This window comes from Rhodamnia argentea, chromosome 1, assembly GCF_020921035.1.
Source record: "Rhodamnia argentea isolate NSW1041297 chromosome 1, ASM2092103v1, whole genome shotgun sequence".
NCBI classification, from domain to species: Eukaryota; Viridiplantae; Streptophyta; class Magnoliopsida; order Myrtales; family Myrtaceae; genus Rhodamnia; species Rhodamnia argentea.
Genome location: NC_063150.1, coordinates 24,694,305 through 24,711,919, shown reverse-complemented (window position 1 = coordinate 24,711,919; position 17,615 = coordinate 24,694,305). Strand labels below are relative to the sequence as shown.

The 17,615-nt window shown below is 44.2% G+C and overlaps 3 protein-coding genes across 6 annotated transcripts; all 3 read left to right on the top strand.

Moving 5' to 3' along the window:
* Positions 1–458: 458 nt before the first annotated feature.
* LOC115753626 (stem-specific protein TSJT1) lies at positions 459–3,524 on the top strand. 2 transcript variants are annotated; one of them, XM_030692325.2, is made up of 6 exons: positions 459–792; positions 1,718–1,958; positions 2,041–2,161; positions 2,318–2,427; positions 3,172–3,250; positions 3,284–3,524. In XM_030692325.2, exons 1-5 carry the CDS (start codon positions 590–592, stop codon positions 3,205–3,207), a joined length of 711 nt encoding a protein of 236 aa, XP_030548185.1. In that variant the 5' UTR covers positions 459–589; the 3' UTR covers positions 3,208–3,250; positions 3,284–3,524. The 2 variants fall into 2 exon arrangements, with proteins under 2 accessions (XP_030548185.1, XP_030548184.1); XM_030692324.2 differs by having other exon boundaries at positions 3,172–3,524.
* Positions 3,525–5,073: 1,549 nt separating this feature from the next.
* Positions 5,074–8,871, top strand: LOC115753625 (nuclear transcription factor Y subunit C-9-like). 2 transcript variants are annotated; one of them, XM_030692322.2, is made up of 3 exons: positions 5,074–5,273; positions 5,472–5,515; positions 7,753–8,871. In XM_030692322.2, the coding sequence occupies exon 3, from the start codon at positions 7,790–7,792 to the stop codon at positions 8,570–8,572; it is 783 nt and encodes a 260-aa protein (XP_030548182.1). In that variant the 5' UTR covers positions 5,074–5,273; positions 5,472–5,515; positions 7,753–7,789; the 3' UTR covers positions 8,573–8,871. The 2 variants fall into 2 exon arrangements, with proteins under 2 accessions (XP_030548182.1, XP_030548181.1); XM_030692321.2 differs by having other exon boundaries at positions 5,075–5,291.
* Positions 8,872–13,885: 5,014 nt separating this feature from the next.
* LOC115753621 (protein trichome birefringence-like 10) lies at positions 13,886–17,496 on the top strand. Of its 2 annotated transcripts, XM_030692313.2 has the most exons (5): positions 14,205–14,344; positions 14,422–14,685; positions 15,152–15,541; positions 16,083–16,241; positions 16,630–17,496. In XM_030692313.2, exons 2-5 carry the CDS (start codon positions 14,435–14,437, stop codon positions 17,000–17,002), a joined length of 1,173 nt encoding a protein of 390 aa, XP_030548173.1. In that variant the 5' UTR covers positions 14,205–14,344; positions 14,422–14,434; the 3' UTR covers positions 17,003–17,496. The 2 variants fall into 2 exon arrangements, with proteins under 2 accessions (XP_030548171.1, XP_030548173.1); XM_030692311.2 differs by having other exon boundaries at positions 13,886–14,685.
* Positions 17,497–17,615: the final 119 nt, after the last annotated feature.

The following is a 17,615-nucleotide window of genomic DNA, read 5'->3' as shown; positions in this document are numbered from 1 at the left end:
TTTTTGGGGGCGGCGTGGTAATTTCGGAAGTAAATAATGTAAAATGACTAGACAAATAAATTAGAAATTTTTTTTAAAAAATTACAATAACCCAAACAAGAAAGAACATACCCCAGTAACACCACCACACCAGACAAGGCGAGTCAAAGAGTTGACTGCAGGTCCAGACGAGTGCACGGTGCTACCTCGCGCAGCCGATCCCATCCCTCCCGGCCCGGTGGTACAAGCCTCCTCCATTCCTCCTCCCATGTCCGATCACTGCGGTGAAAAAGATAAAGACAATTTGCGTGGGCCCCGCCATCGAAAACCCATACACGTCAAAGTCTGCCGCACCAGAATCATCGCCCTCCACAAAAACAAAAATGAAAAAGAAATCATCGCCACCGCGTCAAATTACCATCTTGCCCTCCCCAACCCCCGCCTCCTCTCTTTCCCTCTATAAAGCCTGGGCCTGCTACTCTCTTCCTCCTCCCATGTCCGATCATTGCGTAATTCCGCCTCTGAAGTTGGACAGAGCTCGATCGATCAGCAGCTCATCTTAGTTCGAGTTAGTTAGTCGTAGAGAGAGAGAGAGAGAGAGAGAGAGAAAATGTTGGGAGTGTTCAGCAGCTCGATCATGTCGCCGCCGGACGAGCTGGTGGCGGCAGGCTGCCGGACGCCGTCGCCGAAGACGACGTCGGCGGAGCTCATGCGGCGGTTCCTCCAGTCTAACGCCTCGGGCGTGTCGGTGCAGATCGGGGACCACGCGCAGCTGGCCTACACCCACCACAACGAATCCCTGCTGCAGCCCAGGTAAAAATCCGGAAAAAAACAACGAAACCAATCGAAACCAAACGGACCGTGAGCGTCGAGCGATGTGCGAGCTTCGCTCGAGACGACGACGTCAGTTGAGTATGTCGAGATTAATTTTGCATGTTGAATTAACTTTTCCGATCGACGGACGTGATCGTTTGATCGGGATGATCAGGACGAATCCTGGAGCTGAAAAGGCATAATCTGGCATGCTTTAGCTTAATCTGCATCCAAGCGTAGTTTGCATGTTCGATAATGGCTCTCAAGAGTCCAGACTGCTCAAATCTTGAAGGGAGATGTTGAAATTAGAGCACGATCATGGAAGCTACATGTCGCGTTCGGACCGACGTTTCTATTGTTAACCATATAATTTTGCCGAAACATCATAGGAATGTGCTCACGCTCTTGAAATTGGTTGTTCCGTTTTTCCCCAGAGAATAGGAGACGAGTACCACCACAGGAAATTTCATGGCTGCGAGCCGAAAACAAAACCAAAGCAATTTTGTGACAAACAATAAAGCAAAACATCAGGAGTAGATCTCGTTATTTGATCTATAATTCGCTCATGATGTTCGATTTTCGTAGCGATTTGCGAGGTGAATTCAGCTTTAGTTTATAGTACCTGTTGATTTCGGGATGTCCAGGGTACGGGCTTGTAGATATGGCAAAACCCAGGAGAACTGATTTCATTATGTCTACGTCCGTGACGCGAGCCGGTTGGTTAGACTTAGACTGGTAGTTTGAGTGATAATTCTACAGCTTTGAGGTGAAAGTGATGAGAAAAGTCGCTCCTGAATCATCACTTTTGAAATTCTGAGAGCTCATAGACTTGGGGTGACTGAAGTTTAAACCCAGTTAAATCATACTAAAGATATCGAAGATTGGCTTGTTCTGATGCTGTGTTCTGTTGTAACTCGACTGGCAGATCGTTCGCCGTCAAAGATGAAATTTTCTGCTTGTTCGAGGGAGTGCTGGACAACCTGGGCAGTCTCAGGCAACAATACGGGCTTGCCAAGTCCGCGAACGAGGTGGTCCTCGTCATCGAAGCATACAAGGCGCTTCGTGACCGAGCTCCGTACCCTCCCAACCATGTGGTTGGCCACCTGAGCGGGAATTTCGCTTTCATTGTCTTCGACAAGTCCACCTCCACTCTGTTCGTGGCTTCTGTAAGATATTCCATCTGTCAAATTCTTGTGTTGGTTGAGGCAGTGTTGCTTTGAATTGTCGCTAAGAGATGGAAATTTACAGGATCAATATGGCAAAGTTCCTCTCTATTGGGGAATCACCGCCGATGGGTACGTCGCGTTTGCGAATGACGCAGAGCTGCTCAAAGGTGCTTGTGGCAAGTCACTTGCATCATTTCCTCAAGGTAGAGTCTGGGAACCATACGTATAACTGTACTTCTCAAAGTAGTCCGCAATTTTGTAAGACAATAGGAAATAGCCGTGCTCTGTATGAGTAGTTTGCGCAATTCTCTGTCTCTTGTAAAGGCGCTTCTCTTTGTTGACGACTTATGATCACGCAGGATGCTTCTTCTCCACCGCAGTTGGGGAAATAAGATGCTATGAGAATCCCAAGAATAAGATCACTGCAGTTCCTGCAAATGAAGAGGAGATCTGGGGAGCAACATTCAAGGTAAACTTATTCATTAATAATAATTTGGACTTTCTATGAGACCCTTAGTAAGTCAGTCAGTGGATCTCTCAGACTTTAGTGTAGTAATCTTACCGGCTACATATTGACCTGTTTTTAGTCACCACAAGATTCTCTTGATAGGCAATTCTTATTGACAACTTCAAAATCAGAACCTGAAAGCTGCCTCATTTCATCATCTGCCCTTTCAAAAGGAGTCTTTTAAAGTCCTGTTATTCACCGAATATAAGTTGCTGGTGTGTGCTTGATGAGAATCGGAGTTGCTGCTTCCTAAGACCTTTGTGTTCTTGGGACATATGAGTGCTTATGAAGCAAGAGTAGACTAAGTTGCATCACACTGTGAATCCAATACACATATACCAGCTTCATATCGACTGGCGTGATCCTTGATAGAATTATAAACCAAACATTTGTCCCAGTCGGAAAGTCCGACAAGGTAGACCTACCTTAAATTTATTGGCACTTGTTGGTGGTTGCATCTTCATCTGTTCCTTCACTAACTTTTATGGATAACAACAAGCATGTGGGACTACTTTGAGTCACAGCCTGGTTCACCTAATGTTGATTTTCCTCGGGTCAGTGTACCCATTTGCCCACATAAATCAAACTCAAAACAGCAACCTGAGCTGCTCCACACACACACACACACACACACACACACATATATATATATCCTCCACTTCCACCACACTGACATGTCAAATTTATGTGGGTATTGGATTTCAGGTGGAAGGGCCAGCAGTTCTTGCAGCCAGAGAATGAGATGAAACTTGGGTGTCTCTTGTGATGTTGATGTCTTGAAGATGTGAACCCATCTGAGGAAAGGAGAGAGAGAGAGCGACATGTTCGTGTGGCTTTCGGTGGTTCATAAGAGAAGCCCAAACAGAGTAGATGGTTGTGGAGAGATGTGAACTTGGTCACTTGGAGGGAGTTGCAACTGTTGTAAACTTGTAATCCTTTGTAGCTTAGATCTGAGTTGTTCCTCTTTTCAGCTGTTGCTCATTGGATTTTATGTCTTGACCAGTGTACAGGCTACGGCTATGGCTGTACTTCGTGTCTAATAAAAAGCTTGGTTGAAAGTTCGTCGTGTTCTTTCTTCTTTTGCATTCGTTTGTGCGGTTGCTTGGAGTGAATGATGGTTATACCCTAGGACAATGAGGTGAAGTAGGTGGTGTCCTAGGTGGCTCTTTGTTAAAGCACTAGTTTCTTCAAGTGAACTTAAATCAATGGATAAGATCTGGACTAGCTCCTAATAAATGAGTGTGGGCCATATAGACACTTTTTTGCCAGTGCACTTAATCTTCTTCGATCAGTTTGATTGAAAGGCTCCCAAAACTTATGCAATCGATTATGAACTCACAAGTCATCGTGTATATAATATCGATTATGAATACATAAGTTGTCGTAAATAGAAGCTTTTGATATCCTACATAGCTTTTGTGATTCCGAAGATTGAGATTGCGACGAGATGACGAATGGTAAGATGATATCGTGCTTTGAGTGGTGGGGGCATTTGATATTGTGAAATTGACAATGGAGTTGGTAGAACTATGATTACTTTCTTTCAACATTGTTTAAAAAAAAAATTGAAGAGAGGGAGAATTCGGTCAATTAACTAAAAAAAAATGAGCGTCTTAGCCTAAATGAAGTTGAAAATAGCCTCACCTCATATATTCCAGTTATATATAAAAGTGAAAAAGCGCTAATTCGATATCAATAATACATTGTGTGGCACATGAACTTTATATTTACGTGTAAATGTTACATTTTTTAACTAGATTAATGAGCAGTAATGAATTTTGCTCAGAACTTTGCTATTTTGCAATATTTTTTTCTACTTACTTTAAATGTTTTCCACGTAAAATACAACAATCTTAGTAATTTTAGCTCATTTTACGATTATATTTGGTTCACGAGTCATAAATTTGGGATCGCATATCTCGAATTAATAACTATAGATGGAAATAGTCAGAAACTAGGATATGTTTTGCCTTACGTTTTGGGCTTTAAACTCCTAAAATAGGCCCATCAAGTTTTCTAGGCAATAGTAAACCAACTTGAGCCCAAATCTTGTTTGCTTAATACACCAAAACGGTGAGGACGCCGAGCCCCGTTCGTTGTTCTTTTCAACCAATCACATAAAGAATCGGTCCCCTAGTTCAATAGGTAGAGATCGTCGGTTTCGGTCCGTGATTCGAAACTCGAATTTAAAAATAATTTGTCCGACGAGGCTTCGACATTGCTATCGTGAGTCAAAAAATCTCAGTGTCTCTCAATAGTCTTGAATCTCTTGATCCACACCTGCGAACATTGGATAGTTCAAGGTTGTAGCTTTTCGTAGGTTGTGTCTCGATCTTTCTGGGCCCAAATAGAAAATCCCTGTCAAAAAGGCGGCCCAAATTTAGGCCCACGTTCAATCCGGCCCAGCCCAAAATCCCCCGCCCCCGACAATTTGGGCTGTTCTGATGACGTGGCCACTTCCTGACCCAGCCACGAGTCCACTCGTGACGTCACTCCCGGAAGCCGCCCGACAAATCACACGCCGGGGAACTGAATAAAAATAAAAGGAATCTCGGAGGGCAATATCGTCATGACGGGGAAAACTTGGGGTTGGGGGTGGGGGTCAAACGCAGAGCTTTTTAGGTTGGTAAGACGGAACCCGGAGTCGCGCTTTCCCCTCGAGACCTCTGCAAAAGTCATATTGCACCCAAGAAAGATAAAAAGCAAAAATTAGAAATTTCTAAGAGAAGAATTCACTCATCTTCCACTCTCTTTCTCTCTCTCTGCGCTGTGATTCTCTTTTTGGTGGATTCCTCGCAGCAAAGGAGGTTCGATTTTAGTGGGGAGTATGTCAAATATCGTTTCTCTACCTACTTTTTCTCGCGTCTCTTGCTTTCTGTTCTTGTCGTCCTCCCCTTTTCCGATGTTGTCGTTGCTCGTTTCATCGTGGGTTTGACGTTCTTCTTTTGCCCCCCCCCCATGTGTGAAAACCAGGTCTTGACTTCGATCGTCTCCCGGATTGACAGGATTTAGAGCAACTCTGCGGGACACTGAAGCGAAAGCAGACAAGGTGCAAGCTCTGTGCTTTTTTGCTTCTTTCGAGCACCGACTCTTTTTATTGGATGGGAAGGGGAGAGGGGTAGGGGTTTAAGTCGAAAGTCTGATCCGGTAGAGTTTTTTCTTGTCCGTGGAAAGGAGGATTTTTTCTCTTTGCATGCATGTGGTTCGGTGCTTCTGTGCTGATGGTCGTGTTACGGGAGGACCCAGTTGAGGTTGGGCTGCTTGTTCTGTATTTGATGAATCGTAGATCATTAATTAGATCAGTTTTGTAATTCTTTCTCTTAGAGATTTCTTCGTGGAACTTTTTCTGAGGAGTGAGTTAGCATGGGGTGTTTGTGCAGCATGGCTTGATATGGGACCACATAATTGCTGATCAGGCTGATCAGATTCGGCCTGATAAAAGAGGAAAAATTTGGCACAGCAATTTTACTTGTACGGTTGTATGTGATTGTGTTGATTCCATGATTTTCTTTTTGAAGAAGTTGTGGCTTTTTGTCCTTATACTTGCAAATATGTACTCAGAGATGGTGGATCTATCTCGTAGAGTTATAGATCACTTTTTGGGATAGGTTCATTTGGTTTCTTGTTGTTGTGGTATGTGGGAGAATTTTAGCTTTGATAAGTATCTTTGTCCTTTCTTAGTTCAGTGAATAGACTATTTCTTCATTTGGTGTAAGGGATTAGCACATCTTGCAGCGTAAAGTGCTTGATAAAATAGGAAGGGGTGTGTGTCTTAAGCAGGGTCAAAATGTGATAGATTGAGTTGTCTCTTTTGTGTTGGTTGATTGACCATTTGGTGCTTTGCTGATATGTCTGACCATTGTCTGTACCAGAAACCTGTAATGGAATTCATATACACTCCACTTGCTGATATCTTTAGGGTAAACTGATTAGGAGCTCCTAAGAAGGGATTGCCTAGCTGTTTTTCTGTTTTTCAGTGACCTGTTTAGTTTTTGTGCTTTGACTACTCAAAAACACATATAGTTGGTAATTTAGATGTAATAAGAGTATCAGGAAGTGTAGAAATTTTGTCTTCTGTACTTGTTGTGGTCGAGCGGGAATGCTAGTGAAAGCCAAACCTGTGGCTAGCCTTAAAGCCTTAGGACACTTATCCTCTTATGTTGATGGTTGCATTGTACTGGGATCCTTGAGATGCAAAGCGAGGATGCATGAAGTTAGACCATTTACTTTATGTACTTGCATCCAAAGACTTATGCAAATCTGCTTGCTTCTTGTTGTTATGTTGGCACCCATTCACGCAGAGGGCAGGGGGGAGAGAGAGAGAGTTTGCTTCATGCTTGCTATAGCAGCTCAAGAGTTACCGTCTCATATAGAAAGTTTGAAACTTCGTCAGCAACCCTTTTAGGTTTATAGCATTTGGCTCTTTCAGGTTGAGTAGGAATCTCTTTAACTATTGGAGAACTGTGGTCAATGTATTTAATATCTTATAACTCCCATGCAAAGTTTGGTAGGATGAAAAATGGGTGTGAGAAACCGAATATGATACCTCTAGCTATGGTACCGTAGTTGAGTGCATAACCCTTCTTCTTTTTGAAAGTTGAAGCTAATAAAGAAGGACGTGCAATGTACGTAATACTAGCCCTCTTCACCTTAGCTTCTCAATCTTTCCTCTTGCCATTGTCTAGATTAAATTTTGGAGATCTTTTCAAATATCGACATTGGGCTCTTAATCTGGTCAGAACAGTAAATTGTGGTTAGAAAGCATGCCGTGTGGTGAAGTTCTTATGCTTTTGTCATGTAGTTTTCTCGTGGTATCGCTAGGAGCATTTATGCTAGATGGAAATTTTTAACATTAGAAGAACATGATGCCATGTCATGCAAATTAAATATTTGATTGACCGTTGTTACCATCTTGGTATGCCTCGTGGTATTGCCATTGGATGAAATATCTTTAGAGCTGCGTCTCAGCGTCGGGGGGGGCAGGCGGGCATTCACTCTTATTCGTTCTTATGATGTTCCATATACAAATAGCGGAGATTCACAAGGATTTTGTCCATCTAAAGGATATGTTGTTAAGATATTCATTCCATGTCTGTGAATTAGTGCGAATTGTCGTCAAGGTAGGATTACCTTCAAGTTTTGTTGGTCTGGATTTCTTTATTGTTTTGTGTCTTTTGTCAGACAAAAGTCTTGATGATTTCTTCAGGAGTTCTGCCTTTGATAGTTTTGGTGATCGCTATGTATGTTAAAAAGGCCATATATCTTTTTGATGTGTTTGTGTTGCAGTAAAAGCTCTTCAATACAAAGTCTCTTCTGCTTTGGCATGGATCAGCAGGGGAATGGGCAGACCCCGGCGATAGGGGTTGTCAGCAGCACTGCTCAGATGTCATATGGTTTGAGCCCATATCAACCCAATCAAATGGCAGGTGGGGCTCCTCCTGGATCTGCCGGACAAATGCAACCTCCTCAGCCTGCTCCTTCAGCTCAACTAGCACAGCATCAGCTTGCATATCAGCACATCCACCAGCAACAGCAGCAACAACTGCAGCAGCAGCTTCAGAACTTCTGGGCCAATCAGTATCAAGAAATTGAGCAGACCACTGACTTCAAGAACCACAGCCTGCCGTTAGCGCGAATCAAGAAGATCATGAAAGCCGATGAGGATGTGAGGATGATATCTGCTGAAGCTCCAGTCATATTTGCCAGGGCTTGCGAGATGTTCATTCTGGAGCTGACTCTCCGATCCTGGAACCACACGGAGGAGAACAAGAGGAGGACCCTCCAGAAGAATGACATTGCGGCGGCGATCACGAGGACCGATATTTTCGATTTCTTGGTCGATATCGTGCCCAGAGAGGATTTGAGAGACGAAGTGCTTGCCTCGATCCCGAGGGGAGGGGCTCTTCCTGTGGGTGCACCGGCTGAAGGCGTTCCTTACTACTACATGCCATCTCAGCATGGTCCACAAATGGGTGTTCCTGGAGTTATTGCTAGTAGGCCTGTGACGGATCAGTCTATGTACAGCCAACAGCCTCACCCTTACATGGCTCCTCAGATGTGGCCGCAGCAACAACCGCAGCAACAGCAGCCGCCTGCAGATTCTTGAGCAAGGATGTGGGCTTGTTTGGGGGTCGATCGTCAGGTTGAAGGTTGAAACTTTTTGAGCTTCTTGTGTTGCATAAGGGTGATGGAGGTGGATCTGAGTGGCCTGGCTGCTGCGTGTATATTATTGCCCTTTCATTAGCTTATTTTTTTGCTTTGGTTGTAGTAGTATGTGTACATTTAATGTAACTTAGTTTGCCGAATCCCTTGCCGATGACATATAATCCTTCATGCTTCTTTCCATCTGCAAAATCTTGACTTGGTTTTGGCTGATTGATTTGCTTTGGCATTTGGCCTTCGTAAGAAGATACCCTCTCTCTCTCTCTCTGCAGTGAACACTGCAGAACCATGTAGGTATCAGGAATGAAGTTTCGTGGATGCTAAGGGTATAATGTTCCCAAAAGCGGGGAAGATCTCGTGGTCGTTTGCAGGTTAGTGGTTGGCGACTGCCTTACGTTGAGCAGGGCACTGCCCTTGGGCAGCACAAGTCATTTCTGTGGGGCCACTCCGAACAGCTTCCCACGGAGAGTCGTTATCAAAACAACGAACTCACCTTCGTTGGCTGCGTCCATAATTGACTATCTGATACGGCACACGGTCTCTTACACCAAGTTTCGATAGGTGTCGATGTTCGCCATCGGAATTGGCTCAAACATTGATGATTTGATCCCTTAAACTGGGGGTTCGGTTCTTCAAAACTCTTGAGCTCTCAACTTTTACCACCAAATGCATAACATGTCGTAAGTTGCAAATGCTATGTTGTCTATGGGGGGAACCATAGACGCACCTATTAAGGGTCCGTATGGTAACGTTTTTGTTCCCGAGAACATATTTAGAACAGAAACATTTTTTTGTGTTTACGTTCCTGGCTACGATTTTCAAGAATAGAAATCCATTTGACAAGTACAAAAAAAAATATTTTTTTCACCAAAAGGAAGGATTTGCAACCGGCGGCCGGTAAGGGCGGAGGTTGGCAATCGGCGGCGACGGGTGGCAGTGGCGGCCGGCGATGATGGCGGGGGGTAGCGGCAACCGGGGACCGGCGATGATGGCCGGGGGCGGTGGCGTCCGGCGACCGGCGTCCAACGATCGGGGACGGGCGTCCAACGACCGGGGACGGGCGTCCGACGACCTGCGGTGGCATCCGGTGATCGGCGACGGTGTCCAGCCACCAACGGCGGGCGGCCGGCGACCTACAAACGGGCGGCAGCAGCCGCGTCAACTCCTCGGCGAAGATGGTGGGTTGTGGTGGCTTGCACAAGCTCGCCCTCGAGTTATTTTCAAAAAGTGTTTAGAAGAAAAACAAGTTTTTTTTATTTCTTAATTTTGCTTCAAAAGTGTTCTCAGAACACTTTTGAAACATTTTTTTATCATACACGTTTCTGTTTCGAAAGTGTTCCGGGAATACTTTCGGAACAGAAACACTTTCCATGTAGTGTTACCGTACATGCCCTAACCGTCTGCTTTGCGTTTATGTTCCTCAAGCAGTGCATTCATTCTTAGGCAGGGAACGACGTCGCATAGACCTCGAGTTACCCTCGCGTCGCGTTAGTCCTCTCTGCCCGATTCCTCTGCACATGTGAGAGAGAGGGATGAGGGACAGGACGAAGATGAACGCGATGAGGTCGGGGATAGTCGTGATCGGAGCGTTGGCGTTTGGATATCTCACTCTGCAACTGGGTTTCAAGCCGTTCCTCGAGAAAGCCCAAGTCGCCGTCGACGACGCCTCTCGCTCTTCTCCACAAGATCGCTCTCCTCTTCGCGACGAGTAGAGTACGGTAGTAACTAGTAGCTCGTCGCCTCCTGTCTTGCATTGAACATTTTAGCAAAAAGACCGGTCCTTTGTCGTTTGAATCTCCCGAGGTCGAGCTTCATCACATAGTAATTCGAATCTTGGTTGCTTTGTTCATGTAGAGGTCTGGCGGTTTCCATCGTGAGTTGGATGAGATGATTGTATGATGATGATCAAAGAAGTCTCACGTTTTCATGGCTGAATGAAACGATTATCAGCAAATCCCAATGACAATTTTGGCTGCAATTTTTCAATGAGTGAAGTGAGAAAGTTTGTTCTCTCAGAAAAGACTGTTCTTTTCTATCCAATTGGTAATTTCCATTTGACATAATGGTATGAACTGTGGCATAGTTTAGTGGTACATTCTAGGGGAAATTTCGTATCTGTAGCACTACTCGACTTCATTTGCTGATTGTCTTTACATTCGATAGTTGCGATTCCGCTTACAATGTAGTGGTGCTCATCGGAGTTTCCCGAGGGGTTCAGTATGGAAATATGAGCTTCGAAAAGAGGCGATGAACAAGTACATGTTCGGTCCTTTAACACTGCTGTATATGGCTTTCCCTGATGTGTTAATGTATTGTTGAACTGTGATCGGGTTATAACTTATGTTGGGGGTCTCTTAGCTTCATATCAGTGAAAAAAACACAAGGAAGCTTGCGGTGCTCGTTTGGTGGTAATTCATTTTTGCTCCCCGTTTGGTGGTTGAATGAACAAATTGGCCATCTTTCTTGACACTAGCAATCGTTAAGTGGAGCAAAGCTCTACCGAAATTGTTAGATTGAGTTTTTGGTTCTCCATTGGATATATTGTGCTTAGATGAAGAGGATGCCAAAATTGTGCTTACAGGGGTGGTTTTTACCTGCCAACGAGGCATGTTGTGCTGAGAAGTAAAATATATCGGATCATTACGCCCTTAATTTTTAATTTTTTGCTTGAGGTAGAGCTTCTTTGCTTGTGAAGGGCTGCTTTTGTATTGATGAAGTTTGTCTTGTAGATCCATCAGTGAGGATATGATGGTTCTGTAAGCAGACGCTGGAGGTATCTCGCTTGTCTAGTGATTTGCGCTGCTTGTATACTCATTTCTTTCGCTTAAATGCTCTTTGCTGTTAAACGATCTTCTGCCAGCGGCTTTTTTTGGTCTGGAAAGAAAGGGATATGTTAGAAATAAGATGCCAGCTGAAGTGTGTCGACTTTCGAATTTTCCATTAGTCTGTTGAAGTCTGAACTTCTCGGCACGGGACTGGGACTGGGACAGGATGGTTTCCTCGCAAGTGTGATTACAGGGCAAGTCAAGGTGCGATTTTACTGTCGAAAGAAGGTTGTGTAGTACGGCGGTGGATGTAATTAGCAGCTCAGCACACGCACCTTGATGCTTTGCTCACATCTCTCTCTGAGGCTGTTCAAAACGTCTCTAGTTTTGCTACCACGAAATGGCGGTTCGGTTGGCAGGGTATCATCCGAAAGCATTTCTTGTTCTTTTCTTCCCTGAATGTGAGCGAATGCACCCCTCTCCTCTCTTTTATTTGAACTCCTATGAACTGTGAGCTAATCAGATGTTTAAGCTGATTGCTTGGGGGTCAAAGCACTAGATGACCTGTAACTATTCTCCTTCGGTCAAGTCTAGCGTGCGAATGATGAAAAACCGAGTCCTCTGTCTTCGGCGCATTTCCATATAGTGCATGCAGCACCTTCGCTCTCGCCGTCGCTTCCTACATGATTTGCAACTTCCTGTGTGGTCAAGTGCGAGGATCGAATGCATGAAAAGGACATGAAATGATGTCAGAATCACATATGTTGTTCTCCCCAGTTTAAGCCGCCTCCTCCCCATTTTTTTTCCTTGCCAATTGGTCCATTGAAGTAGAATTCCTCTTGTATCCAACAGTCTGCGGCTCCAGCAGGGTTTCACCATCCTGATGCTTGAGTGATGTGTTTATTGGCACGGCAGGTCTTCGTCTTCTTCATGGTGTGAGCTCTTGATTTGGTCTAATCGGCGTGATACATCGCCCCGTTTGCTTCAGTTATCCTCAAGGCGGCTTGTCATGCTACGACGCGTCTCTCTCTCTCACTCTCGATCTCGATCACCTACCGATTCAACCGATTGGGCCGGTGATGGCTCGATGAGAGAGGGAAGGGCGGACATTGTGCTTGAAAATGTTCCTTTTTTTTCTCTCTCTTTTGATTGCCTTGCCACTCAACATCGAGAAAGTGTCGTATTATATTATATTTAATTAACACACGGCACGACATAAATTTCTTGGCGAGCATTTTCACCAAATTTCTCCAATATTGATCTTATGACCAATCTTTATTTGGCATCAAACCACTAACTATTTATAGTCTTAGTACAATAATTCGATCCTATAGAATTGTGCATCCTAAAGACGGTAAATGCGTGAATAATTAGAACCAACGATAGCGCGTAGTGGGACCCAGCTACGTGCCACTTGGATGGTGGCCCGGACATTATTATGCAGGATAGCTATGAAAATCGAATAATTCTATTGATATTCAGAGATATGGTACTTGAATGTTATTGAAAAATTTATGGTAATCAAAGCTGGATGGTTCGGATGTATTTTATTTCGTGTGATTGTGCAAGGGATACTTGAAGCAAACGTGGTGTGGAATTTTATTTTATTTTTTATATAAAATGCATGTGTGCCACATCGATGCGACGAAAACGTAGAAAGTGAGTTGTGAAATTCGTATTTACTCTCATAAAACATATACCCGATAGTGTTTAGAAAGTCCGTAAATGCTGTAACCCATCGAGGGAATAATCGGTTAAGAGATAGCAGGAGCAATTCTCCATTTGGTCGAATATACATAATGTAAAAGATTGCACAACCATTTAGGCGACAGTGAAACGGCAGCACGTATTTAATGGAAACGGCATTTGTGGAGTGATATGCACATACTTATAGGGGTGTCTTAAAACGTAGAGAGTCCGTAATTAAGATATAACGGGAGCTACGTCGTTGATTCTCCTTTTTGGTCGAATATACGTAACGAAAAAAATTTCTCAATCATTTAGGCATGAATGAGACGGCATCCCGTTTTCGTGCCGATAGGTAATGAAAACGGCTTTTGTGGAGTGATATGCATGTACTTACAAGGTGTCCGAATAACTTTTTTTTTTCTTTTCTTTTCTTGGTGCTCATCTCATATGATTCTTGAATTAATTTATTAGATCTCTTACTTTATTATTATTTTTTTTTTTGTGGATGATACAATTATTCTAGTTCTGTTATTAGTCCTAGAGAAAGAAAGGAGGAAAAAAAACAGAAGAGGTCTGTTCTAAACCGCTGGACAATTTACCCCGTTGACTCTGGCCGGATGAGCCACGCCCGGGCCGTTGTCTCGGAGTCAACCCGACCCGCAAAAAACGAAATCCACGTTTCCCATTCCTGGACCGAAAGGAAGGAAACCGTATACGAATCCAATTCACGTTAATGGCGCCTTACCAAACTCAACTCCTCCTCCTGCTAAAAGAGTCAACTGAAACAGGGGAGGGAGAACAGACCGTTCACGATCGTCGTCGTCATCATCACCATCCTCATACAAATGCTTCTTTGCTTCCTTCACACCCCATTCCTCTCCCTCTTTCTTTCTCTCTCTATCTCTAGCCGCAGTAGATAACTGACCAACCAAGCAAAGAAGAAAGTGTAGGACATGGAGCCCGAAAAAAATAATGGGGGGACGGCGTCTTTCTTTACCGTTATAGGCCATGAATGCTTTGTTTTGCTTCCGCACCAAACTTCCCTCCTGTTCTCTACCCAACCCAACTCCCAACTCGTTTTAAAAATCCGCTCTTGATCAGTTCCCGCAAACACCCAGAACCCAGAAATGCTCCTCAAGACGACCCTCCCGTTTCAGGAGCAAGGCCATGAGAGGATGCCGGTTCTCCCGCACCACAGGGGCTTGAAGCACTTGAAGTTCGTGGCCCAGTCCCTGGGGCTCTTGGGCTTCTCTTTCTTGACGGTTTGTTTCGTCTTCTTGTTTGGCTACTATTATGGGGATCGTGGCAATGATGGGGCTGTGGCGGGAGGGCTCTTTAGGTACCCTGCCCGGATGGAGAGCCTGGTGTGGCTGAACTTGAAGTTGAACGGCTCTCATGACGTCGAGAGGGTCGATTTCCTTTGGGAGGAGGGTGACGGGTGTGATGTGTTTGAGGGTGATTGGGTCTGGGATGATAGCTATCCACTGTATCGGTCGAGAGATTGCAGGCTTTTGGATCAGGGGTTCAGGTGCTCTGAGAATGGTCGTCCTGATGATTTCTATACCAAGTGGAGATGGCAACCCAGAGGGTGTAACTTGCCCAGGTTTGTTTATTTTGGTCTGTCTGGCGTTAGAAATTAGGATCAGTTCGAATCGAGTCATTAGCTATACAGCTCTCTGAAAGTGACTGGCTGGTATTTGCAACATGATCTGTTTCGGTTCTTGATGATTGCTTTGATGTGGCCATCGCTTTTCAATTCTGCATTATCAATAAGTTAGATGGTTCGATGTTGACTGTGTCCTTGTTTCAAAAAATCTGCCTTCGCCTCATCGGCAAATGCAACTATTGTTCTATGAAGGGCTTTCATGCAAAATTTAACAAAATCTAGCTCAGGATTGCTGCTACCTGAAACCCTCCTATTTTCACCTGGATGGATGACAGGCTAGCTTGCTGGTGATTTAATTTGCATTTGGGCGACTTAGTGTTGGCTACATAGCATTGCCAACTATTATTTCCACCAATCTTATGTGTTCAGTCTATGTCATGCTGAGCTTGTTGAACTATGACAGATTTGATGCAAGACTGATGCTTGAGAAACTGCGTAACAAGCGGCTTGTCTTTGTCGGCGACTCTATTGGAAGAAACCAGTGGGAGTCTCTCTTATGCATGCTCTCTACTGGAGTCTCTGACAAAGCCTCGATCTACGAAGTCAATGGCAGGCCGATTACGAAGCACAAAGGTTACTTGGTGTTTAAGTTCGGAGAGTTCAACTGCACAGTGGAGTACTATAGAGCTCCATTTCTGGTACTGCAAAGCCGTCCACCTGTTGGATCTCCTGGAGAGATTAAAACAACTCTGAAATTGGATCAGATGGACTGGACATCTAGGAAGTGGAAGGATGCCGATGTCTTGATCTTCAACACCGGGCACTGGTGGAATTACGAGAAGACCATCAGAGGGTAATGGCAATTCTTTCTCGTTTATACTTTATAACTTGCTCTCGGAATTTTGCCTGTGGAGGAATGAAGAATCGAATATAAACCAGTTAAAGCAAAGCTGTGAAGATCTGTACCTGTGTCAAAAAGCTTAGTAAATTTGATGACATTTTGAGGTTTTGGAGCTGTAACAGATCCGGACCCTTTTAATTGAGCAAAAAAAAGTAATCACACCCACAACAAATATCCAAAGAGTATAGTATGCTGTTAAATGATCCTCAAATATGCTGACAATGTAGATCTTTATGTCTTTAGAAAATCACTTCGATGGTTGCATCTCCTTGTGGTAATGTGCCTACGTACTCGTAGTCGACCCTACTTTATGCTGAGTTTGTATTTTCCAAGTCAAAATCTAGAGAGAAGTGAGTTCTTTATAGGAAAGTTGGATTATTGTCTCCGGGGGGCCTGCACTAACGTTTGTCTGATAGAACACAAGTCCGTGTATAGTGTGAAAAGGAGCTCTTTTCTTTCTAGTGGTACTTAATACCCAATGTTTTGTCTTCAGCGGTTGTTATTTCCAAGAAGGAGCTGAGGTGAAGGTCGAAATGAGAGCAGAACATGCATATCAGAGAGCAATAGAGACTGTCATGCACTGGATAAGAAATGAAGTGAATTCAAGCAAAACTCGGATCTTCTTTCGGACATTTTCTCCAGTGCATTTCAGGTTTGCCTCGTCTGTCATAATCTCCTGTTTTCTTTCAGTTGCATAAAGTATTCAACTAGCAGGCATAGCGCTATCATTACCAGGAGAGCGGCTTTTATTCCTGCTCCCTGCGCTACTTTCGGGTTTGCAAAGTTTTTATAACTGTTGGTGTACATGAAATCCTGTGATGCAGTGTGGTTCCTTAGAACATTGATGCATTTTCCTTCTTAGCTCTGCCCATTGTTGTCATAGCTGGACTGTTATGTTGCCATGGATATGCCATTCGACATCTTTGCACATTCCACTTTCTAAGGGGTAACATAAAAAAAGTAGCATAATTGTTCTCCCTTACTAGTCAAAATTCCTTAACCACGGGGATCGACTGCTCATGATATTGAAAATGCTGCAGAGGAGGTGATTGGAGGACCGGGAGCTGTCACTTGGAGACATTGCCTGAGCTGGGCTCCTCACTCGTGCCATCGGAAAACTGGCTGCAATACAAGATCATCACCGATACGTTGGCAGTTCACTCAAACACATCAGAGCCCATCGAAGTGAACATACTGAACATAACACACATGTCTTCGCGAAGGAAGGACGGGCACTCCTCCTTGTACTACCTCAGCCCTCACATGGGCCCCGCGTCTATTCGCCGGCAGGATTGCAGCCATTGGTGCCTGCCCGGAGTGCCAGACTCATGGAACGAGCTCCTGTTTGCACTATACTTAAAGCATGAAAGTTCTCAATTATCAAAGTCACCGGTACATGTGGCACCAAAATGATGCAAGAAAGCTCGAGTTGTGAGTTCACAAGTAAATCAACCTCACATAAGTATATGAAAGTAAGGCGCTGAAGATGGACTGCGATGACTGCTTCAAGAATCAAAAACAACAAAAGTGATGATCAGGCTCATGAGGAAGGTTTAAGAGCATGTGTTCAAGTCTGTTGAGTTTACTCAGATGGAGGACATTTTTGTTAGAATCCTAGGATTAGTGATGGCGGGGAACCTGGAATTTAATTGTACAGGGTACACAAAGCGAAAAACCAGCTCGCTTTCAGAGGGGGCTGCTCTGGGAAGTCCTTGCGAAAATTGGTTACAGGCTCTAGGGTGTTGTAGCAATCACAGACACGAAATAAGCGATGTTTGTTTCACAAATTGTGACTAGGAACTTTTTGTCAGTCCTCTCTACCTTATATTCAAATAAGGACCGCTTAATTTCCAATGCATCAATAAGTATACAGTTGATCCGGTGTGCGGATCAGATGCGAGATTAGTGTTTGAAGGGAGTCGGCTGCATAAGTACTGCGAATTAGAGTCAGCGGTTATGTGGAAGGAAAGAGGGGAGTCAAGTGTTACCCAAGGGGGCAAAACCAAAGATAATAGAAAGAGAAAAG